This window comes from Lutra lutra, chromosome 7 (assembly GCF_902655055.1).
Source record: "Lutra lutra chromosome 7, mLutLut1.2, whole genome shotgun sequence".
Taxonomy (NCBI): domain Eukaryota; kingdom Metazoa; phylum Chordata; class Mammalia; order Carnivora; family Mustelidae; genus Lutra; species Lutra lutra.
In genome coordinates this window covers 34,293,899-34,320,003 of record NC_062284.1, presented here as the reverse complement: position 1 = coordinate 34,320,003, position 26,105 = coordinate 34,293,899, and the positions used below count along the sequence as shown (strand labels likewise).

General features: G+C 39.2%; 1 protein-coding gene across 1 annotated transcript; it reads left to right on the top strand.

Moving 5' to 3' along the window:
• Positions 1 to 30: 30 nt before the first annotated feature.
• On the top strand, positions 31 to 15,195 carry THAP10 (THAP domain containing 10). The gene is made up of 3 exons (XM_047737735.1): positions 31 to 555; positions 13,802 to 13,949; positions 14,059 to 15,195. The coding sequence occupies exons 1-3, from the start codon at positions 127 to 129 to the stop codon at positions 14,247 to 14,249; spliced, it is 768 nt and encodes a 255-aa protein (XP_047593691.1). The 5' UTR covers positions 31 to 126; the 3' UTR covers positions 14,250 to 15,195.
• The last annotated feature ends 10,910 nt before the right edge of the window (positions 15,196 to 26,105 follow it).

Genomic DNA, 26,105 nt, shown 5'->3' with positions numbered 1-26,105 from the left:
GCTCGGGACTTCCGGTGGCCGGAGGTAGGGGCACGCACGAGGCGCCGAGCTGCGCGGACTGGCGCAGGGGGACCCGCGTCTCCCCGGCTGGGAGCGCGCGGGCGTGCAGAGGCTGAGGCCGCGGCCATGCCGGCCCGCTGCGTGGCCGCCCACTGCGGCAACACCACCAAGTCCGGGAAGTCGCTGTTCCGCTTCCCCAAGGACCGGGCGGTGCGGCTGCTGTGGGACCGCTTCGTGCGGGGCCGCCGCGCCGACTGGTACGGGGGCAATGACCGCTCTGTCATCTGCTCGGACCACTTCGCTCCGGCCTGTTTTGACGTCTCTTCGGTTATCCAGAAGAACCTGCGCTTCTCCCAGCGCCTGAGGCTCGTAGCGGGCGCCGTGCCCACCCTGCACCGGGTGTCCGCCCCGGCACCTAAGGGGGAAGAAGAGGGAGAACACGCGGGCGGCCCCGAAAAGGGAGAAGAGCCCCAGGAAGGCAGGCAGGCAGAGGCCGCCCCACGGCCAGCCTCCAGTACGCTCCTCCGGGCCAGGAAGAGGGCTGCGCCTTCACAGGTAAAGGGACATCAGAAGTCCACCGAGGGTCGCGGAAGGACCCCCAGACTGTGGCTCGGCTGTGCCACTAGTGTCACCTGGGGAAGGTCATCTCACCTCGAAGGATTCCGTTTTCCCATCCGTAAAATTAGGAGGGTGCTGTAGCGGGGATCGCCAGGTCCTATTTGACATGAACGCTGGGGGTTACATAGTTTGCTTCTGCCTCATCCTCCCTTGGACTCACACAAACACACACTCTCATCCTTTAGATTATAGAGTCGCCTTCACAGTCCGCTGCAGACTTTTTAAATAGAAAGGGTCCCATTTGTGCAAATTTCAAGGAAAGGGGTGCTTGTAACTGTTCTTGCTCGACATTAACCTGAGCTTGAGGAAATGATGGTAACTGCCAATATGGTGAGGGAAGGCGGGTGTGGAGCCACGGATGAAAATGGGGTTTGTTGATAAATCTCTTCGCACCCCTGAACTTCCTCTTGACTCTCTCCCTGTAAGTTAAGACATCCTAGTGAGCTTAGTGTTCTCACCTTGCCCTCTTCTGCTGCCTTACTAGCCCTCACACGCGCGGACTAGACTTACTTTGCATCCGGGCACTATATCTTCTTCCCCACTTCCCATCTTAGTGAAGACTTCCCAGCCTTCTTTGAGATAATCAAACATCAGCCCTATCACCATCACAGAGATTAAATTATGACTTTTGGTTGGATCTAAAAGGCGTTCATTTCGAGAGATGGGAAGAGTTCACCAAGTGATCGTCAATTGATCTGTAACTGACATTTTGGCTTTGACTAAGCGCTCTTTAGCCCAGACTCAAACTTTATACACAAGGATGTCAGTCCAGGAGATTAAGAATTTCCTCACAGGCCTGTAATATTTGCTCTAGGTCCAATTGCCAGACCAAACCATTTTCCGAAATACCAGCCTGCTTCCTACGTTGGAATGGGTGCTTAAGACACTTTCAAGGTATCCTGATATTACTAGGATTAAGAGCAAAATTACTAACACATCCGACAAGTCCTTGCATGCTTTTTGCCTACCATACTAGTGCTATCCAAGGCCACTGTCCTTGTTGTGCCGTATACACCAGTCATGTTGATCTTTTCCATTTTTGAACATGCTATGTTCCTTCCTACCAACAAGCCTTCACTCATTTGTTTCATGTAATACCCAGGAATTATGCTCCTCCCAGTCCCCATTATCATCAATTAAGTCTTTTTACTTCAAAAATCAATTCAAACATCCTTCCCCTTTGGTCCCCTAATTATATATTTTCATTCTTCATATAGTTCATATGCTTTGGTATCATACATACTTCAATAACATATCACAGTTGTCATGAAATAATTGTGTCGTTTGCTTAATGTCTGTCTTCACATTAGAATGTAAGCTCCGTGAGAGCAGGGGTCCTATCTGACATGTTCATTATTGTATTGGCAATACCTAGATAATATTTTGCAAATTTTAGGAATTCAATAAATATTTGTGGAGTGATTATGAGACTCTAAGAACACTTTTTTGTACTATAATGGAATTTTCAGTTCTCAGCCAGCTGACCTTCTCACCAGGCTGTGTACCAGTACCATCTGCCCCTTCCTTTAATTATCTGTCCACTATCACACTCATCCAACCTTTACCTAAGCACATATATAATACACAAATGCAAATATGTAGTAAAAGAGAGGAGCATTGAACATGCCATATACACCCTTTTACCATTTTACTTCCTCATAATTATACCACCCTATCAAAACTTGGGAGAAGAAAAGCCAGGCTAGTGAAACAATCAAAGATTTTATAACAAAGGCTAACCTTGAGGAAATCCAGAGTACATACCAAACCTACTTTGCAATTAGAATATTATATATATTAATATATCTAGCCAACATTTCTAACAATCCATATTAATGCAATTAATAAACTTACTGTTTATTAGGAAACTAAGTAATAGTTACTGTAGAAGTATATAAGGTTAGGGGCGCCTGGGTGGCTCAGTGGGTTAAGCCGCTGCCTTCGGCTCGGGTCGTGATCCCAGGGTCCTGGGATCGAGTCCCGCATCGGGCTCGCTGCTCAGTGGGAAGCCTGCTTCCCTTCCTCTCTCTCTGCCTGCCTCTCTGCCTACTTGTGATCTCTCTCTGTCAAATAAATAAATAAAAATCTTTCAAAAAAATATTAAAAAAAAAAAGAAGAAGTATATAAGGTTAAAAAGAGTTTAGAGTTGATAGCAATACCTTTTTAGCCAGGTCTGGAATTAGAGCCCTAGAAATATTGCTAAGAGAGTACTTGTGCGACCTCTGGCTCCTTTCCCCACTCACTGTTTTTCCAATTCCAGGACCAACTGACTAAAAATCTAATTTCCAGGCATTGTATGACATTTACAGAGGGCTATTATAGATACTGTTCTGGATAGTCAGGTTTTATGTAGATAAATGTAACTGAGTATTCCCTATATGTAGGGAGCTTGAGAAAAGATTAGGGACTATCTCCCAGGAGAAAGGGGGCTCTGAGGAGCGCTATGTACTATCTGATATCTTGCTTCATGAGGCTGTGATTATTTTCCTTAACTGCTAATTGCTTATTTTTTATCCAGCTGTATTTTTTAAATTGTCTAATTGCAATGTAAAAATGTGCAGGGAAGTGGACAAATATTGTCATTAAATTAACACAGACTGAACAAGTGTAGCCACTAGACAACTCAAAGAAATCGAACACTGCTAGCAACCCAGGGACCCCTGTATCACCTGAGCTGCAGCCTTCACTCCTTGAAGAAACCAAGTTTGCTTTTTTTTTTTTTTTAAAGCCTCATAAAATAGAACCATTATGTAGGCATTTCTTGCCTCTGGCTTCTTTGTTCAACAATATATTTGTGAGGTTCATCCATATAGTTTCATATAGCAGAAATTCATTTTAATTATTATATAGTGCTCCATTGTATGAAAATGCCCCCAAAATATATCTTTTCTACTCTATTTGGACATCTGGGTTGTTACCATTTGGGGGCAATTATAAGTAATGCTGCTATATGCATTTTTGAACATGTCTTTTTCATATGTGCACACATTTCTCATGGTATATACCTACAGTTGCTGGGACATGGTATTATGCTAAACTTCAATAAATAATTCCAAGCGGTTTTTTAAAATAGTCATACCAGTTCACACTTTACTAGCAGCCTGTGAGAGTTTACATTGTTCCTCATTCTTGCCTACACTTGGTTTGTTAGAATTTCACATTTGAGTCCTTTTGCAAGGTGTGTAGTGGTGGTTTACTTTGCATTTCCCATTTTGTAAATGAAATTAGTAAGGGAACACCTTTTCAGATGTTAATTGAACATGTGGATAGCCTCTTTGGTGGTATGCCATTTTTCTATTGGGTTATCTTACTTTTGTTGATTTCGGATTCTTAATAAATTCTGGCTTTCTTTGTCAATTGAATATGTTTCAAATATCTTCTCCCACTGTGCCTTTGCCTCTTCTTAATAGTGTCTTTTGATGTACTGAAATTCTTAATTTTAATGCAGACCAACTTACCAACATTTTTCTATATGTTTAATGCTTAAAACACTCTTATACTGCCTTCTATAAATTTAATTGTTTTTAATTTTTACATTCAGATCTACAGCCCATTCAGAATTGACTTTTGTTTATGATGTGAGATAGGGTTTAAATTTCATTTTTTTCCCACATACATACCCAATTGACTCAGCCTCTTCTATTGAAAAGATTAGCATTTCCTCATCCTACAGCATCAACTTTGTCATTAGTTAAGTTTCTATGTACACATTAAGTCTGTTTCCACATTTTTAAATTCTGCCCATTTATCAATTTGCATATTTTGCAACAGTATGACAGTACCTTAATTATTGTAGCTTATATTAAGAATCAATATTTAATTAATCAATTTCTCTTACCTTCTTCATCTTCATAGATGTCTTAGGCTATTTGGGGCTCCTTAAAGTTCCATATATATCTTAGAATTGGTTTGTCAATTTCCACAAATTATTTACTGGGATTTGATTGGGGCTACATGGAATTTATAAGTGAATGTGGGGAGAAAGACATATTGACAATAACAGTTCTTCCAATCCATGAATGTAGTGTATGCCTATATTTACCTGGGTTTTTATGTTCCTCTTAAAAATATTTTATGGCATTCTATGTAAAGGTTTTGTACATCTTTTATTAAATTTATTCCTATTTGATTTTGCTATTATAAACAGTATTTAAACTTTTATTTTTATGTATTTATGTAGATAAATTGATCTTTGTTGACCTTGTATCCAGAAACCTTGTGAAAACCTATTTATTCCAATAATTTATAGATATTTTCCAACTTTCTACATGTCTATAACATGTCAGCAAATAGTTTTTGATGTTTGTGCTTTTATTTCCTATTCCTGCTATGCTAACTAGAAACTTCAGTACAATGTTGGGAACCAAAGAGATGATGAGGAATCCTTTTTCTCATTCTTATTTCCAGAGGGAAAGCCTTTAAGTTTACCATTTTATATGATTTTTGCTACAGGTTTTTTTTTTTTTGCAGCTGCTTTTTGTCATAAAAAAATACTCCTGTCTATTCCTAGTTTTTGCTACAGATGTAAATCATAAATGATGTTAAATTAGATCAAGTGCTTTTTCTCAATCTATTCATGATCATATATTTTGATCATATATTTTGTGAATTATATTGCCTGGTTTTGAAATATAGAACCAAACTTGCATGGCTGAAATAAACACATTTTGGCCAAGGTGTATTACTCTTTTAAATATTGCTTGATTTGATTTGCTAATTCTTAGGATTTTTACATCTGTGTTCATGGGCAAACTCAGTCTGTAATTTTTCTTTCTTGAAATGCCTTTCTCAGGGGTGCCTGGGTGGCTCAGTAGGTTAAGCATCTGCCTTCAGCTCAGGTCATGATCCTAGGGTCCTGGGATTGAGTCCCACATTGGTCTTCTTGCTGGGCAGGGAGCCTGCTTCTCCCTCTGCCTGCCTCTGTCTGTCTGACAAATAAATAAAGAAAATCTTAAAAGAAAAAAAAATGTCTTTCTCAAATTTGGTATCAAGATTATGCTGACTAATGTGGAGTTATTTCCTCATATCATTCTCTGGAAATGTTTCTAAAAATTGGCATATATTCATTAATAAATTTGATATTAATATTTGGTAGAGTTTGCTGATAAAGATACCAGGTCCTTACCTAGTCCTGGAGTTTTCCTTGTGGGAAGATTTTTTTTTTAAGATTTATTTATTTATTTTAGAGTGTATGCACACAAGCAGGAGGAGCAGAGAGAATTTCAAGCAGACTCCGTGCTAAGCACAGAGCCCACTGCAGGGCTTGATCTCATGACCTTGACATCACGACCTGAGAGGAAACCAAGAGTGGATGCTCAACCACCTGCACCATCCAGGTGTCCCTTGTGGGAAGATTTTTAATGATGGATTCATTTTATTTTTTAAAAGTTATAGGGTTATTCAGTTTTTTGTTTCTGCACTTATTTTGATAAATTACACTTTTCTAAAAATTTGTCAAAGTTTTCAAATATATTGACCCAAAGTTATAAGAATTTTTTACCTTTTAAAATGCTATATGATCTGTATGTATTCTATATGATTTTTGCTTTTTCATTTGTTTTTTTTTAAAGATTTTTTTTTTTATTTGTTTGACAGACAGATCACAAGTAGGCAGAGAGGCAGGCAGAGAGAGATAGGAGGAGGAGGCAGGCACCCTGCTGAGCAGAGAGCCCCATGCGGGACTCGATCCCAGGTCCCATGAGATCATGACCTGAGCCGAAGGCAGAGGCTTTAACCACTGAGCCACCCAGGCGCCCCTTCATTTGGTTTTTTATCTGCTTCATCAGGTGTTTATCAATTTTTATTAATCTTTTCAAGGAATAAACTGCCTTCTTGGTCTTCTTTCTAGGTTTTGTGTTTTGTTTTGTTTTCATTATTTTCTGTCATTTTTCCTTCCCGGTACTTATTTTTTTCAGCTTTGATTTTTTAGTTGCTAGGTTAGATTTATATAGTACTAAGCTAAATGAGTAACAGAGATATTTGCTTCTATTTTTCCATTAAGCAAGCTTGTTAAAAAGTGAAAACTTCACTTAAAATTATCTGTACATATTAAGATGTGGTATTTCATGCAAAGAATATCAGAATAACCAACTTGCTTATGTGAAGACAAAACACTGAATTACCAAATACTTCATATTTTACCCCGCTGCTTAAATTTTTAAGAAAATTTTCCAGTAGTGGGGCGCCTGGGTGGCTCAGTGGATAAAGTGTCTGCCTTCCATTCAGGTCATGATCCCAGGGTCCTGGGATCAAGGCCTGTGTGTGTCTCCCTGCTCAGGGGGAGCCTGCTTCTCCTTTCTCCTCCCCACTCTTACTCTCTGTGGCTATCTCTGTCTCTCTCTGTCAAATAAATAAACATCTTAAAATTTTTTTCCAGTTTTTAAAAATTATTTTTGTAAGACTTAGAGGTTTTTTTTTTAGAAGTTTTAGGTTCACAGCAAAATTGAGGAGACTATAGAGAGATTTCCCATATTCCCACTGCCCCCACACATGCCCAGTCACTTCCAATATCAACATCCCCACCAGAGTTGGTACATTTGTTAGTACGGATGAACCTACATTGACCCATCACTATTACCATTGCCATAGTTTACATTATAGTTCACTCTTTTTTTTTTTTTTAAGATTTTATTTATTTATTTGACAGACAGAGATCACAAGTAGGCAGAGAGGCAGGCAGAGAGAGAGGTAGGAAGCAGGCTCCCTGCTGAGCAGAAAGCCTGATGTGGGACTCAATCCCAGGACCCTGGGATCATGACCTGAGCCGAAGGCAGAGGCTTTAACCCACTGAGTCACCCAGGCGCCCCTATAGCTCCACTCTTGATTCCTCTACTTTTTGAATTTTTTTAAAAAATTTTTATTTACTGTTCTTCTAACTTCTTGAGAGTTTAAATTGGATCATGGGTTTCCAGAACTTTCATATTAATAGCCAAAGAGGCATTTGAGTTTCACATGCTTATTTCCCAATTGTAGAATTCCCTAGAGTGGTTTTAATACAGGAAAAATTGACTTCTGAAATGAGGATATGTTAGAAATATTTTGTGGGATAAATGTTTTGTGTGATGTTAATGATTCCACTCTAAATTACTTAAGCCTAATTAATTTTTCTATAGTCTTTTGTGCATTTAAGACTATAAATTCCCTTGTAAGCATGGCATTGAGTCCCACAAGTTTTTGATATAGAATATGATTATTTAGCTTAAAATATCTTTTTATTTTCATCCTAAATTTCTCTCTTATCTTTTCATGGGTAATTTAGAAGTGGGTTTTTAAATTTCCAAACATACAGGCATTTTGTAGTTCTATTTTTGTTATCAATTTCCAGGTCGGTTACACTGTGGCCAGACAACTTACAGCATATGAATTTAATCATTTGAAATTTATTGAAACTTGTATTAGGCAAAACATAGATCAGTTTTTATAATGTTCCATGTGCACTTGAGGTGAATGCATGTTCTGCAGTTGAGTATGTGTTCCACGTATGTCTATTAATCGTGCTTACAGGTTCTCTATCCTTATTGAATTTCTGTCTACTTACTGTATTAATTACTGGGAGAGGCATGTTAAAAATCTTCCACTGTGATTTTGAATCTACGTATTTGATCTTCTAATTCTAACAGTTTTTGTGTTATGTAGTGCTAATATAGCAGCATCAGCTTTCTTTAGGTTAGCGTTGGCATAGGACATCTTTTTACATCCTTTTATTTGCGATCTTTCTGTATCCTTAAGAATTTTGGCATTACTCTCCTCCGATTGCCCCTTTGAAGAGAATGTATCTTTTTTCCTCTGGCTGCTTCTAATATTTTCTTTTTGTTTTCCAGTTTTACTGTAAAGCGCACAGGCATGTCTTTGCTTTTATTTTGATAAATACAAATAACGCTTTTGTAAAACCCTGTCTTAATATCTTCTCTCCATTTTGGTGAATTTTCAGATATTATTTGCTCAAACAGTGCTTCTGTCCCATTTTCTCTCTCTTTTCCTCCAGTACTACAATTTATATCATATATGATGCTTTCTCATCTTACCCGCTTTGTCTCTTGTGATCTTTTCTATACTTTCCAAACTTTTGTCTCTCTCTGCCTCATTTCAAATGTTTTCTTTTAACTTATATTCCAGCTGATCAATGATGTATTTGGAAATTCTGCTTCTTAACCTTTTAATATGAAGAAGAAATAATCAGATATGTGCACAAAAGATTTATTTTCAAAAATTTCTAATATAGGGGCGCCTGGGTGGCTCAGTGAGTTGGGCCTCTGCCTCTGGCTCAGGTCAGTTGGGCCTCTGCCCCCGGCTCAAATCATGATCTCAGGGTTCTGAGATCAAGCCCCGCATCGGACTCTCTGCTCAGCGGGATCCTGCCCCCACCTTACCTGCCTCTCTGCCTACTTATGATCTCTCTCTCTGTCAAATAAATAAATAAAATCTTTTTAAAAATTCTAATATAGATTATTTTAATAGGTTATAGTGTATCTATGCAATAGATGTTATACAGCCATAAAAATTATGTAGAATATTTAATAACATGATATATTAAAGGAAAAAACAAGGTTATAAAACAGATGATTCCAATTAAAAAAACACATATGGAAAAGACCAAAAAAGTTCTAAAATACAAAATTATTAGCTACAGATAAAGAGATGATGGCTAATTTTTAGTTTATTTTTGCTTCTCTGGTGCAAATTTTTCTCAGTGATAAAAATTATTATTCTAATGGGAACAGAAGTTATTTTTAAAAGCCTGATTAAGTTCCTAAAATGCCATTTTTCCAGGCATTAACCTGTTTTCTAAAGAAATATTACTTATTATAGACTTTTATAATGCTTGGCTTAGAAGTAGATACAGCCAATAGAAATTGGTCATAATTTTATAGACACAAATAAAAGGTAAGCCTTATATTTTTATTTAAGTCCTCAGTAATATTGGGGCACCTGGGTGGCTCAGTGGGTTAAGGCCTCTGCCTTCGGCTCAGGTCATGATCCCAGGGTCCTGGGATTGAGTCCCACATCGGGCTCTCTGCTCAGCAGGGAGCCTGCTTCTTCCTTTCTCTCTCTCTCTCTCTCTCTCTCTCTGTCTGCCTGCCTCTCTGCCTAATTGTGATCTCTGTCAAATAAATAAATAAAATCTTTTAAAAAAAAAGTAGGTATAATTAGGTATAATTATTCCTGTTACAAAAACACTCTTCAGGGCACCTGGATGGCTCAGTCAGGTAAGCCTCTGTCTTCAGTTCAGGTCACGATCCTGGGGTCCTGGGTTCAAGTCCCATGCCAGGACCCTGCTCCATGGGGAGCCTATTTCTTTCTCTGCCTCTGCTTCTCTCTCTGTCTCTCATAAATAAATAAATAAAATCTTTTAAAAAAAAAAAAAACTACAACAAAGGGATTCTTCACAAAAGTTTCTTCACAAAGTTTCTTTAACTTGGGTGTTAATGGCCTATGTTCCAGCAACTATGAAAGCCAACTAAAATATTTTTCAATGGTTCAAAAGCAATTGCCATGACCAGGGCACTAGATAAAATTACAAAGCAATTTAATTTTGTTTTTTATTTCTCTTATCACTTCTTTTTTTTTTATTTAAATTTTATTATTTTTTTTTAAACATATAATATATTTTTATCCCCAGGGGTACAGGTCTGTGAATCTCCAGGTTTACATATTTCACAGCACTCACCATAGCACATACCCTCCCCAATGTCCATAACCCCACCCTCCCTCTCCCAACCCCCCGTCCCCCCATCAACCCTCAGTTTGTTTTGTGAGATTAAGAGTCACTTATGGTTTGTCTCCCTCCCAATCCCATCTTGTTTCATTTACTCTTCTCCTACCCCCTTAACCCCCCATGTTGCATCTTCTTTCCCTCATATCAGGGAGATCATATGATAGTTGTCTTTCTCTGATTGACTTATTTCGCTAAGCATGATACCCTCTAGTTCCATCCATGTCGTCGCAAATGGCAAGATTTCATTTCTTTTGATGGCTGCATAGTATTCCATTGTGTATATATACCACATCTTCTTTATCCATTCATCTGTTGATGGACATCTAGGTTCTTTCCATAGTTTGGCTATTGTAGACATTGCTGCTATAAACATTTGGGTGCATGTGCCCCTTCGGATCACTACGTTTGTATCTTTAGGGTAAATACCCAGCAGTGCAATTGCTGGGTCATAGGGTAGTTCTATTTTCAACATTTTGAGGAACCTTCATGCTGTTTTCCAGAGTGGTTGCACCAGCTTGCATTCCCACCAACAGTGTAGGAGGGTTCCCCTTTCTCCGCATCCTCGCCAGCATCTGTCATTTCCTGACTTGTTAATTTTAGCCATTCTGACTGGTGTGAGGTGATATCTCATTGTGGTTTTGATTTGTATTTCCCTGATGCCGAGTGATATGGAGCACTTTTTCATGTGTCTGTTGGCCATCTGGATGTCTTCTTTGCAGAAATGTCTGTTCATGTCCTCTGCCCATTTCTTGATTGGATTATTTGTTCTTTGGGTGTTGAGTTTGCTAAGTTCTTTATAGATTTTGGACACTAGCCCTTTATCTGATATGTTGTTTGCAAATATCTTCTCCCATTCTGTCAGTTGTTTTTTGGTTTTGTTGACTGTTTCCTTTGCTGTGCAAAAGCTTTTGATCTTGATAAAATCCCAATAGTTCATTTTTGCCCTTGCTTCCCTTGCCTTTGGCGATGTTCCTAGGAAGATGTTGCTGTGGCTGAGGTCGAAGAGGTTGCTGCTTGTGTTCTCCTCAAGGATTTTGATGGATTCCTTTCTCACATTGAGGTCCTTCATCCATTTTGAGTCTATTTTCATGTGTGGTGTAAGGAAATGATCCAATTTCATTTTTCTGCATGTGGCTGTCCAATTTTCCCAACACCATTTATTGACGAGTCTGTCTTTGTTCCATTGGACATTCTTTCCTGCTTTGTCAAAGATTAGTTGACCATAGAGTTGAGGGTCTATTTCTGGGCTCTCTATTCTGTTCCATTGACTATGTGTCTGTTTTTGTGCCAGTACCATGCTGTCTTGATGATGACAGCTTTGTAATAGAGCTTGAAGTCCAGAATTGTGATGCCACCAACTTTGGCTTTGTTTTTCAATATTCCTTTGGCTATTCGAGGTCTTTTCTGGTTCCATATAAATTTTAGGAATATTTGTTCCATTTCTTTGAAAAAAATGGATGGTACTTTGATAGGAATTGCATTAAATGTGTAGTTTGCGGGGCGCCTGGGTGGCTCAGTGGATTAAGCCGCTGCCTTCGGCTCAGGTCAGGATCTCAGGATCCTGGGATCGAGCCCCACATCGGGCTCTCTGCTCAGCAGGGAGTCTGCTTCCTCCTCTCTCTCTCTGCCTGCCTCTCTGCCTACTTGTGATCTCTCTGTCATAAATAAATAAAATCTTTAAAAAAAAATGTGTAGATTGCTTTAGATAGCATAGACATTTTCACAATATTTATTCTTCCAATCCAGGAGCATGGAACATTTTTCCATTTCTTTGTGTCTTCCTCAATTTCTTTCATGAGTACTTTATAGTTTTCTGAGTATAGATTCTTAGTCTCTTTGGTTAGGTTTATTCCTAGGTATCTTATAGTTTTGGGTGCAATTGTAAATGGGATGGACTCCTTAATTTCTCTATCACTTCTTATTTCTTCCCTTACATATTCTAGATATCCTTTCTTATCCTCTTCCACATGATTTCTAGGCACTCAGTCTTATGTTACCTTCTTTTTAAAAATTTTTTTATTTAAATTCAATTTAGTTAACATATACTGTATAATTAGTTTCAGGGGTAGAATTTAGTGATTCATTAGTTGCATAGAACACCCAGGGCTCACTCCATCAAGTGCCCTTCCTAATTCCCATCACCCAGTTACCCCATCCCCAGCACCTCTCCTCCAGCAACCCTGTTTGTTCTCCATAGTTAAGCATCTCTTATGGTTTGCTTCCCTCTCTGTTTTCATCTTATTTTATTTTTCCTTCCCTTCCCCTGTGTTCATCTGTTTCTTGAATTCCACATGTGAGTGAAATCATATGGTATTTGTCTTTCTGTGACTAGTCAGAGAAATAATACTGTTATTTAATATTACTTAATATTATTATAATATTATAAGAAATAATACTATTTATTATTTTATTTATTTATTTATTATTTTATTTAGCTTAACATAATACCCTCTAGTTCCATCCATGTCATTGCATATGGGAGATTTCATTCTTTTTGATGGCTGTGTAATAGTATATATAATAGTAATTATATATATATATATAAATGGACTATATATATATATATATAGTCCATTTATATATATATATATAATTACTATTATATATACTATTACACAGCCATCAAAAAGAATGAAATATGACTAATAGTCCATTATATATATGTAATAGTCCATCAAAAAGAATGAAATCTCCCATATGCAATGACATGGATGGAACTAGAAGGTTCCATCATATATATATATATATATATATATATATATATATATATGTATATATATGTAGCGCCACATCATCTTTATCCATTTGTTGATAGACATCTGGGCTCTTTCCATATTTTGGTTATTGTGGACATTGCTGCTATAAACATTGGGGTGCAGGTACCCCTTCGAATCATTATGTTTGTATCCTTTGGATAAATACCTAGTAGTACAATTGCTGATGTTCCATCTAAGTATCCAAGTCCTTTTTCTTTCTACCTCTTTCTTCCCCCACAGATCAAAATTTCCATTTCACATTGTAATTTTTCTCAGGAAGGCATAAAAACATTAAAGTCAGTCATATTATTTTGTTTAAGTATTTCTCTGTAAGGTATAAAAGACCAATGATTGGGCTTTCCAGAATAATGCTACTGCTAGGATATCCAATAATTTAATACTAGTAGTATTAGCTCTTACAGCTATTGATTTAGGGAAAAAATAATGAGTTGTAACCAAATAATAACTTAAATATTTCTGTTTAACCAGAATGTTGGCAATTTATGATTTACAAATAGTAAACAACAGTATGGCAGAGTTCTTACGAACTTGGACTTTGGAGCCAGCTTGCCTGGGTTCCAATTCCAGTCTTCCTAATATATGACCTTGAAAACTATTATTTATACTCTTTTACTACTTCTCCCTTTTGAAAGATAAAACCATACTAGTTAGGCTACCTTTGATATGGTTCTCCTCTGGTTTATATTTTTAGATTACATGTGAAAATGAAGTTAAACAAACACAAGTCCCTGCTAATAATCTATCTTATGGTGCCACTTCAGTACCTACTCACTGTGAAGACAGCCCAGTGCATAAAAGTACACAAATGTCTCTGAAAAGGCCCCCTCACCGCAGCGTTGGTACGTTTGAACTCTTCAACTGACTGATCATTGAATTGATCTTTTGTATATGAAAGATAAATGACAAGCAAAGTGTAATTCACAGGCAAATGTGTTTATTCTCTTTCAGGTATTCAGGCCAAAGTGAAAGCGTTTGGAAAACAATTGTGTAACGCCACTACTCAGACCGAGGAATTGCGGTCTAGAAGTGCCTCTGTCTTTGACATTTACTCCAGTGACCCAGATGCAGGCTGGGATGTCAAGAGTGAGCAGAGCGATTTGTCTTATATAGCAGCGCAGGTGAAAGAAGAGTCCTGTTAAAAATGCAACATCAAAGGACTTGATGTCCCATAGGTTTTCAAATCTTCGCTCACATAATCACTTCTTTGCTCTTGTAAATCTTTCACTTTGGGATAGTTGAGTATCAGCAAAATTGGTTCAGCTCTAAGGCAAAAATGTGTCCACCTGCCAAGATAATGAAGATAATCCTGCCCACAAACCTCCCCACCTCCCACTTCCATCTCTTGTTTCTGTTTTCTTTTTATCCTTTTGGTGGAAATCGAGATATAAGACAAATTGCACAATAGCACTTCCAGATCAAGATTAAGCACTGAATATTTAAGCTTACTACAGAAGCAACACTCATATGGGGCTTATAGGACATTCACAAGTTAGAGTGTCACTCTTCTAAATAACTTGAAGGTAGTAGTAAGCACAGGCAAGTGTGGTACTATGAAATGATTTGGGAGCCAGGAGACTTATCCTTGATTATTATTTTTTTATGTTGTATATTTATTAGTTTGTCCATTCTTAATACTATTGGATCTATAGATCAGTCCCTATGAGCATTTCTGGTGAAGTTATGGCTCTTACAGAAAATTTTGGAAGGGAATAAATTTAAACATGGATAGAGTTGCATATACTTGGATTGCCTTGTTAATGAAATCTACTTGCATTTGTTCCTATTACAAATTTAGGATTAATTTAGATTGAAATTATTAACATCATGCAAAAAAAAAAAAAGTATTATATTTCTAACATATCCCCATTTCAAGAATTAGGTTTTTCTCATTAATACCATTCTATCGAATTCTACATTTGGGAACTAATGGTGTGAAACATAGCTGCCCCATCTGCCATTCACCAGGAAAATTTCTAAAGCAATTTTGTACCATGAAGTAATTTGTTACAGTTGTTTCTGAGAAACTTACTATAACTCTGATCTTCTATTGAGAGTAATAAAAATAAATGTCCATTTTATACCTCACATGTCTTGTTAATTGCGCATGATTAGAAGACTTTGCATGCATTTTATCCTAGAAGGTTTAAATAATATACCAAAGTGATTTTCTTCCAAAGCTAATTTCATGTGTGACTTAATTTGAACGGTATAATTTTATTAAAAAGAATAATAAAATAAAATAAAATATTAATAGAAGTGAGCCTGAACAATGATTATCTAAACACATAACACTATTGTTGTTGTTGTTGTTGTTGTTGTTGTTGTTGTTGTTGTTGTTACTGTTTCTTTGGCTTGAATTTGAGATGACTACTTGGTGTTTTGAGAGAACATTGTGTTTTAAAATTAAGCATATAAATCTTCTGAAGCTAAATGCTATCAGTAAGTACCTGTTGTTCCTTGAGCTTTTAAATAGCCTACCACCGGGGCACCTAAGTGGCTCAGTGGGTTAAAACCTCTGCCTTTGGCTTGGGTCATGATCCCAGGTCCTGGGATCGAGCCCCACATGGGGCTCTCTGCTCAGCAGGGAGCCTGCTTCCTCCCTCCCTCTCTGCCTACTTGTGATCTCTGTCTGTCAAATAAATAAAATAAAATCTAAAAAACAAAACAAAACACCGAAATCTTCAGGTCATTCACTCATGCCTTCTTCCAGTCAATCAACATTTACTAAACATTTATTGAGCAAACATTTGTCAAACATCTATAGTATTCCAGGCTGTGCATGGAACCAGACAGATGAGGCTTCTACCCTCATGAAATAAGCAGATAATTTTAAAAAAATAAAAATAAAAATAAATAAATAAATAGCCTACCACCTTAATTATTTATAATCATATAATTAATAATATAATTAATTATAATGAATGTCATATGACCATTCATCCCCAAATTTCACTGCCAGGGGTTTACTTCATTTCTATGTGTTAAACAACTTTGACAACCATAACCTACCTACCTTTCTTCCTTCCTCCCTTCCTTCCTTCCTTCTTTTCTTCCTTTTTTTTTTTTTTGAAACAAAAGGCCTGATCTTTATTAGTTCCCCACCAGTACTGCCCCCCTCCACCACCCCCAGCCCTAGTGAGAAACTGCCCCTGTCAGAGGCCACCAGGCCTCAGGGCCAGGAGGGCCAAAGTTCCTCAGAAGCTGCTCCTGGTCTTCCAGGTCCTTCCGCTCCATCTTGCACCTATAGAAGATGGCGCAGTCCCAGCTGGTGCAGATGACGTCCTTGTGCAGGCTGCCTTGGCAGTGGGAGCATTTGGTCCAGAGGTGCAAGAAGCACTCCTCCAGGGCATTCCTTCCTTCCTTCTTCTTTCTCTCTTTCTCTCTCTTTCTTCCTTCCTTCCTTCTTCTTTCTCTCTTTCTCTCTCTTTCTTCCTTCCTTTCTTTCTTTCTTTCTCTCTGTCTTTCTTTCTTTTTATTCCTTTCAGGTTTTTTTCTCTTACCAATTGAGAATTTATGTTTGCTTTGTGAATTCACATGATTCTATAATGTATTGTGCAATTTTCACTGTCCTAAAGTAATGAAATACCGGCTTTATTTTCAATTAAATATGAGGAACTTAGTTTATATAATTTTGATTACTTTTTGCATATTTTCAGTATCTTAATTTCTTTTGTTGCCAGAAGAGTTTAATGGGGGATATGAGGTACACCTCATCACCTGCCTTATTATTTTTCATTTGTTTATGTAATAAGTACTTATTAAACATACTCTGTGCCAGATAACTGTTCTAGCCACCAAGCATACATTGGTGAGCAAGACAAAAATTCTGCCCTCTTGGTAGTTTCCTTTAAGAGGGGAGCCAGACAATAAACAAAGATAGGGATGAATAATTTTAGATAGTGATTAGTGCTATGAAGGAAATAAAGCAGAGTAAGGTGTTAGAACATAATCATAACAATTATGTTAGAACATAACTGGGTTGGGAGAGAGGGTTTGCTCTTTTAGGTAAGGTAATCAGGAAAGGCCTCTCTGAAGATTCAATATTTTCTCAGAGAACTGGGTGATCAGAAGAAGCAGTCATGTCATGACTGGAGAGAAGAGCATTCTACCTGATAGGAATGGCAGATGCTCTGGTATTTGAGGAACAAAAAGGAGGCTGGGGTATCTGGAGATAATAAACTAAGTAGAGAATTGTAAGAGATAAGATTGGAGTGGTATACAGGACCAGACCATGTAAGGCATTTGCTGTCACTATCGAGAATTTTTATCTTATTCTAGGCTTAAATTCTATTTTAAGTGTATTTTATGGCTGGCTTATCTGCTAGTATTTATTTGTTATATTTAAAAAACATAATTGCGGGGCGCCTGGGTGGCTCAGTGGGTTAAAGCCTCTGCCTTCGGCTCAGGTCATGATCCCAGGGTTCTGGGATCGAGCCCCGCATCGGGCTCTCTGCTCAGCGGGGAGCCTGCTTCCCTTCCTCTCTCTCTCTCTCTCTCTCTCTCTGCCTGCTTGTGATCTCTGTCTGTCAAATAAATAAATAAAATCTTTAAAAAAAAACATTAAAAAACATAATTGGAATCACACAAAAAATCATTGGACTTTAGGCAAGAGAAGAGAGACATTATCAAGAGTGTGTGAATATAAATCTTGTTCTGTCAAAAATATTGGGAATTCTGGAGAGATGATGGTGGTGATCGTGTCATTTTGTTTTAAATCTTCCCAAACTGCCCTGTGGAAATAAATAGAGCAGTTCTTATTCAGTTAGTGGCAAAGAAGCTTGTGTCAGATTAACCCTCCCATGGATAACATGTGTAGAAAACAACTAACTTTGACAGACCTGGGGAGCGTTGAAAACAAGTTGAAGCAGCAAATCAGCCTTAAAAGAGGTGAACTGCAGTGGGTGGGATGTCCTTTGTGTGCCTTCCCACCTGAGTGCACTCCCCATTCCATGCTGTCAGGAGCAGCTAGAACTCAAGTAGAAAGTTGCCATCTTACTGGCTCAAGGAGTCAGAGTTGAAAATGAAGGGCTACTGGAGTGAAAAATGGTGGGGCAAGTCATGGAAAAGTAGAAGCAACTGGGGAAAAGGACCAAAATCTGCTTATAAACCACCCAAGTCTTGGACTAACCACTGAAGTACACATGAGTTGCATGGAGAGACCTCCGGGGTCCCAGCAGAAAGCAACAGTTGGAAGTCTTGGCTTAGCTGCTACCCATCATAGAAGAAGCAGAGTGTGGAGTTTATGAGTGGAGCCAAGATAAGATAAGTCTGTTAGAACAAAATCTATCATGCTTTAGAATAAGATGACAGAATTTATCATCTAAAATGTCTCGTACAATATTAAGAATTACTAGTCATGTGGAGAAATTGGAGAAGTGTGATCAAGAATTAAGACAAAAAGGAAGCAACTCCAGGATAACCGAACTTATAATTAGCAGATAAGAACTTTATTTTTCTTAAAATAAAGAGAGAGAGAGAGAGAAAGAGCACAGAGGGAGCCTGATGCGGTGCTCGATCCCAGAACTCCGGAACCATGACCTTGCTGAAGGAAGACACTTAACTGACTCAGCCACCCAGGTGTCCCCCACCCCCTTTTTAGAAAGATTTTACTTAGCAGACAAGAACTTGTTACAATGTTAAAAATGTAACATTTTTACATTTACATTTCCGTGTAATACAGCAATATTGAAGAAAGAGGTGAGGAATCTCAGAAGAGAAAAAGAAACTCTAAAAAAGGACCAAATGGAAATTCTGGAGCTGAAAATAGACAAACTATCAAAACCGACATAAGAAACAGAAAACCTGAATTGCTCTATATCAAAGAACTGGATTATAATCCTTTCACAAAGCAAAGTCTATTTCCTGATGGCTTCACTTATAACTTCTATCAAACACACAAGGAAAAATGCAATTGTTACATAAACTCTTTCAAGAGAAAAGAATTAGGGGGGGCGCCTGGGTGGCTCAGTAGGTTAAAGCCTCAGCTCAGGTCATGATCCCAGGGTCCTGGGATCGAGCCCCGCATTGGGCTCTCTGCTCTGCAGGGAGTCTGCTTCCTCCCTCTCTCTCTGCCTGCCTCTCTACCTACTTGTGATCTCTGTCTGTTAAATAAATAAGTAAAATCTTTAAAAAACAAACAAAAAAAAGAATTAGGGAACACTTCCCATTTTGTGAGTTCAACATTATCTTATTACCAAAAGTAGGCAAAGACATTATAAGAAATTACAAAGCAATGTCTTAACATGAATGTAGATGCAAATATCCTTAACAAAATATTAGCAAGCCTGTCCCGCAATGTATTATAAGAATAAAACATCATGTCCAAATATAGCTTAACTCAACTCTGCAAGGTTAGCTTCCCACCCAAAAATCAATCAATGCAATCACCAAATTAAGAGAATAAAGGAGAAAAATCACATGATAATCTCATTAAATTTAGAAAGATCATTTGACAAAAAATCAACATCCATTTATAATAAACACCCTCAGTAAGCTAGGAATAGAAGTCTGGTAAATGGCAGTCATGATATATACATCAATAATATCATACTTAATGTTCAAGGGCTAAAAGCTTTATCAGGAACAAGGATCAGGAACAAGGCAGGAACATTGTACTGAAGATCCCAATTAGTGCAATAAAGGCAAAAAGAAAAAATAAAATGCATATAGTTTAAAAGAGATATAAAACTCTTTTTAAATAGAGATCATGTACATAGAAATGCCTAGGGGATCTATTAAAAAAGCTGATAGAACTAATAAGTGAGTTTAATAAAGTCAAGTATAAAAATCAACTGTATTTCTATATACTAGCAAAGTGAAATAAAAAAAATTTATAATATGGAAAGACAAAGGGTTTAGAACAAGTATTGGGTAGAGAAGGAGCAACTGGAACTCTCATCATGGACGATGGGAATGTAAAATATTTAAACCATTTTAGAAAACAGTTTGACTTATTCAACCAAACAATTCAATTCCCGTTTATGCAAGAGAAATTAGAATATGTATCCACACAAAGACTTTTACACAAATGCTTATAAGAGCCAAAACCTGAAAACAACCCATAAGTTCATCAACAGGTGAATGGAGAGGCAAATTATAGCATATCCAGACAATGGAATTCTCTCAGCAATAAAAGAGAGCAAGCATGTTTGTAACAACATGGACGAATTTTGAAAATATTATGCTGAGTGAAAAAATCCAGATTCAAATAAGAATATAGGGCGCCTGGGTGGCTCGGTGCGTTGGGCCTCTGCCTTCGGCTCAGGTCATGATCTCAGGGTCCTGGGATCGAGCCCCGCATCGGGCTCTCTGCTCAGCAGGGAGCCTGCTTCCCTTCCTCTCTCTCTGCCTGCCTGTCTGCCTACTTGTGATCTCTGCCTGTCAAATAAATAAATAAAATCTTTAAAAAAAAAAATAAGAATACATACCCTGAATTCCCATTTGCACGAAATTCTAAAAAGAGAGAGAGAGATAACTAATACGTAGTAACAGAAAGAAAATCAGTGGCTACCTAGGGCTGGAGCAGGGAAGACACTACCCGCAAAGGAGAGAAGGAAATGTTTGGGGTAATAATGTGGGTGTTTAAATCCTCACATGGCGATAGTTACATTGGTACATATCCTTGTAGTTGTGTGCATTATACCTTTATAAACTTGACCAAAGAAAAGGCCCATAAATCCTAATGGTCAAATGACTAGTACAGACCATAAACTAGGCTTCGCAGAAGAGGTAAAATTGGAATTGCCCTTTTAGGAGAGATAGGCTATAGATAGGCTACATTAAAAGAAAAAAACTGAGCAAAGAAAAAGTCAACACAGGGATGAATGCAGGAGGGGCAGGGTGGGTGCCTTGAAGGGATGGTGGTAGTATTAGACTGAAGGCAGAGGCTCTGACAAGGGAATTGTGGGAGATTCAGATGGAGGGAGGAGAAAGTTAGGGGCAGGATGTCGCCAAAACATAGAGATCGATCTTTACCCTTTGGTTACTGAATAAACTTTTGAGATTTTTGAGCAGGGGAGTATGTTCGGCAAATGAATCTGGATTGTGGTGCAGGAAGAATCAGCAAGGAGAGAATTTGCTGGAGTTCGGTTGACAGACTTGAAGTAGTCATGACTTGAGAAGATCAAAGATTGAACTAGAGTGGGGAAGGCAAAGAATGGAGGGGATACGGAAAAGGAAGAATTGACAAGGAATATTAGGTTAGACTCTGGATTTGTGAACAGGGACAGAATAAACAAACAGAGTTTCCAAACATGGGTAGCTAAAATGGCAGGATAATTAGTAGAGATAAGAAGCAGCCAGTTTGGGGAGAAAGATGTTGATTTCAGTTTTAGAAGTCAATGATCTGAGAAATCTATCCTGACCTTACCTCTGTCTTAGGTAAATGTCACTGCGTACACCAAAGTGTGTCATGCCTAGGCCATCACATTTGTCGCCTTGTATTGTAACTGTCTACCGGTCTCCCCCAGTAGGCTCCATAAACCTCGAAAGTAAGGATTATCTTTCGTTAGTATTCTCCTGTGCCAAGCACTGTTCTGAACCCAAGCATTTTGTATATGTGCTGGTAAGTATTTCCTAAATATGTACTGAATGTGGAGTTTGAGAGGATAATGGAACGGGAAAGTGGATGTGATCCTCGGGCCATTAGAGCAGGGAGTTTAGGATATATAGTCTGGGAAGGTATTTACAAAAAAGTGATGATTGAAACCACGCTATAAGATTCCTAAAGGACAGCCTATAAACAAACCTCCTGTGGCACTTAATGTGTTCATTACTTACCTGGCAAGTTTGCTCCAAAATGAGAAGCAAGAGAGACCAAGAAAAGGCATGCAAACCTGCATTAACCATTAGCCAAATTAATAACTTCCGAATATTCAGGAATTGGCTCTTCAGATAATTGGCACGCACACACATGCAAGGCTTTGCCTGGCATTTGATGTTTGCCTCTTCCCTTTTGTACCAAAAATAATGAAGCAGTGACATTTAAGAAAGTGGGAGAAAAATTCTAGCAGCATGACTGCATTTGGGGTTTTCACCCTGGCTGAATACTGATGCTTATCAACTGTGTGGGCTTAGACAAATTACTTCCTCTCCCTGGGTTTATGTCTTCCTATCTGAAAAACTAGAGTTTTAGTATCTACATCATATTTTTGTCGAGAGGCTTAAATGAGGTCCAATATGCAGAATGCCTCCACATGGGAAACATGCTGAAACTCTTAGCTAGAGGTGGGAAAGTATGGTGTGGAGAAGAGGATGGCTTTTGGTGACCACTACCTGGGCTTGAACTCGGGCTCTGCCACTTACTAGGCAAGTTATGTTTTTGTGCCCCGTTTCCTCATCTGGAAGGTAGGAATGTTATTAGTACCTCGATCACAGGTTTGTTATGAGAATTACATGAATAATAGGCACCTGGAACACAGGCTGACATATAGCCAACACCATGTCAGTGTTCGGTAGGATTACCATCACTCCCTTACCCCAATATCTCAATTCCCAAGCCCATCCCAAGACTAGCTCCGTCTCATCTCTTCACTGCCCCTCCTCCGTCAATGGGAGGATGACCCGTGGATGTTTTCTACGAAGTTCATACAGTGACACTAGATGGGGTTGCTGAGCTAACACACTTAAGAACTGTTGGGCCCCCGCATTATATTTTTGGACTGAATGAGACTTTAGGAATGCGTTGGTCAGCCCTTTTTATTTTGCAGAGGAAGAAACTAGGGATCAGAGAAGTTATCTGATGTAATCCCTGCCTGCAATTGTCTCAGCAATCCAGTCTTCCCATTTCTGGCAAACCCAATCCCATTCTTCATCAGAAACGACTGAACAATAAAGGTGGATGTGCTTATAAATCCTAATTTTTTTTCCAGAATCATTTGATCAAACCCAAAAGATCCTGGAAGGGCCACAGGAACAGGAGTAAGCTGTTGTCATTCACTGACCGCTCTGTCTGGCCTATGGTAGGTCCTCAGTTAACATTTGTTGAATGAATGATAGGGACCTATCATGTTTTAAAAGTTCTAGAGATTTCAGATCTTCCTTAATACTTGTTCTGATGCTCTCCAAAGGGGATTCCTCCTAACATAATCTCATTTTCTGGATACATAGATCAGTCCTTTGGATACATGGATACATGGATCAATCCTTTGCTTCCTCTAGTTTCTGTGAAGATGTTAGAGCTGGACAGAACTTTGGAAAAATCACCCAGTCAAAATTTTTCATTTTGTCAATGAAAAAATGAAATTAAGTCCATGATCATGTAACAAACTGATTAGTGGCAGAGCTGAGATTAGAAACCTTCCTTAGTTTATGATCCTTAAAAAATCATTCGATCTGCTTCAAGATGCTATCAAATTTCTCCCACCTGTCCTTTAAATGTTCCCTAACATTTCCTCCAGGTCATAGTCTCCAGAATATTATTAATTTTGATTACTTCCCGCTGGGAGCAGGCTTACCATTCATATCTTTCCTTTTCCTGATTCCAGGACAACTAACCTACCTTATTATTGTTACTCACCCATCTACGATTTGCCTCTCGTGGTTCTTAATCCCTGCCCTTGAGAAGAAAAGTAATTCCTCTTTCCCACCTGGACCAGCAGGGATGGGTTTTCAGATAGTCAAAGGAAGTTGTCCCCGCCTGGTTAGTTTCAAAATAGACGGATGTATCATATGGATGGGGGTTTCTGTGATTTGTCCTGTGCTACTGACCACCCTGTCCACAGGTACACATGCAGGCTAAAGAATGTTGTTTGTGCTGCTTGTGCTGCTTAAGTGACATTGGGAGCCTGAGGAGTTGGCGTTAGCTGGCTTCCCGGTCAGAATTGGCCCTTCTGGTCTGGACGCCAAGAGCTGAAAAATCTTGCCTTACATCCCCTCTGGGCTCCAAGCTGGGCGGCCCAGCACCCCACAATGGAATCCAGGAGGAGAAAGAGGCAAACACACCTAGCTCAGGCTCCTTGAATATGTAAAGACATGACAACAGGAATGCAGCTTCAAACTGCACGTGGGTAAACGAATGTTTAACTTCAGACCCTGTCATTTGCCCTGTAAATGTGGCCTTTATGGGATTGTCAGCTGTAAAGTCTCACTTGAAGGGAGGACACTGGACACTACCGCGGCCTCTCAGTCAGGACTCCGGCCTGGCTGTGTCCGCGGGCTTCCCCAGCTAATGAGGTTGGATGCTGTAATTACCCAATTTGATGTAACTTTGCCTTAACCTCCTTTACCGCTTACTGTTGCCCTCCTCTGTGCACAGATTTCCCTTTTCTTCCTTCTGTTTATATTAGGTTTTTATAATATCAGTCAAGTGTCTTTTCTGCTTCGAAATGGAGAATCAGGCTGCCGTGAACGTTTTGTTTAGAACAAAGGACCCCAGACATCTAGGACACTTGCAGGATTGTTCCAAGATAGTGTTTACAGCTCTATTTAGAGCCTCAAAAGTGTGCTGGGCTCTGGATAACGTAACCCAGGGCAATCCCTCAACACCATGTTCCCTGGCTCCGCTGAACCACACTCATGTTGTGTTTCACTAACACCAGGAAATGAAGAATTTCTAGAGCCAAGCATTGTCTCCTTTTAACCATTTCTCTATAGTTCTAAGAACTTAAAGGTTTATTTCTTAACGGCCCTACGATCGTGCTGTGGTAAATTTTTCAAAATGGCCATAAATTCTTCCATACCTATCCAGAGGTGAAATCTACTCATCCGCTCCTTAAACCTGACTTGGCCATATGACTCTCTTTGGACAATGGGACATTAGCAAAGGTGATTCGTGTTGGGGTTCTGAAAGTGCTTGAGCACCGAGGTCATCCTCCTGCTGTGCTTGGAACCCTGGAACTACCATGTGATCGAGCCCAATCTAGCCTGCTGGAGGATGAGAGAAAAGGCAGCCAGACCCTTGCCAAGTGCCTTCCAAATGCCAGACATATTTGTGAGGCCATCCTAGATCATCTAGCCACTGCTGCCATGCCGCCGAAGGGAGAAACATAAGTGAGCCCAAGCCTATCAGCCATGCCCATCCAGACAGAGCTTCTCAACCAACCCATGGAACTGTGAGATAAATTAGTGGTTGTTCTTTAAGTCATTACACTGTGGGGTGGTGTCGTATATAGGAAAATCTCCCTGATGTATATGACATGGCAAAGACTCCCTAAAGAAATGGCAATCCATATTTTCTAGTTCCCTCCTCATTTTAACCCTCGCCCTCCCATCTTCTGTCGTCTAGGTTTAGTTAGCCGTTCTGACTGTATGTGAGTTTACCTAAGTGGAGGAAGAGCAGAGTATGACTGTCCCTAAGGTGGAGGTGCCCTCCACTTGGCAATCCATCCTCATGGGGCGTGGCTTTCACACACGTTGCAATGTCTTGGGAATCCAAGTCCTATCTCTTGCACAGAACCGACGTAGTTTTGGGAATGTTGATGAGTTTGTGGGGGTCTGAAGGTGATGGTCAAGAAAGAAGTCTCGAGATGTCTTTGGTACAAAATGGTGGTGTTATGAAGACACGGGGGTGGGGGGCAGGACCCCACGGGAGCTGCTGCCCTGCCTGGGGGTCTGTGAGGGATGGTTGATTACATCCTTGGGAGCTGGTGGCAAGGAAAAAAGGAGGTTTTCAAGAGAATTTTCATATGCTAGAGAGGACCTACTAGATACTGCAGGCCTTGCCATTGTCAAGCTCAGGTAGTTTTCCCCTCTAGCGAGGCATTCTCGTTAACACAGCTGGGAGCTTCCTGCAGGAACACTGTACTCTGCCGGCCTCTAGTATTCGCCAATGAGCTGCAGATGATAAGGACATTGAATCTTATCCACATTGCCTTCTGGAAGTTAGGTGAGGGTTGTTAGGTTCCCCAATAATGAGTCCGTGATTAAAGGAGCGAGACTGATATAAAGCGAAAGTCAAGCAAAGCTTTATTCTGCACCAAGCATCAAGAATCAGACTGAACGTTCAGGGCCACACCTCTTACAAGAGAGGGCGACCCTTCTCTGTTTCACAGACTATC

What these genes read in the sequence shown, in the direction of transcription:
- THAP10 (XM_047737735.1), top strand. Translation starts at nt 127, where the DNA reads ATGCCGGCCCGCTGCGTGGCCGCCCACTGCGGCAACACCACCAAGTCC. An exon ending in AGAGGGCTGCGCCTTCACAG is followed by an intron (nt 556 to 13,801) that starts GTAAAGGGACAT and finishes TTATATTTTTAG; the next exon opens with ATTACATGTGAAAATGAAGT. An exon ending in GCCCCCTCACCGCAGCGTTG is followed by an intron (nt 13,950 to 14,058) that starts GTACGTTTGAAC and finishes ATTCTCTTTCAG; the next exon opens with GTATTCAGGCCAAAGTGAAA.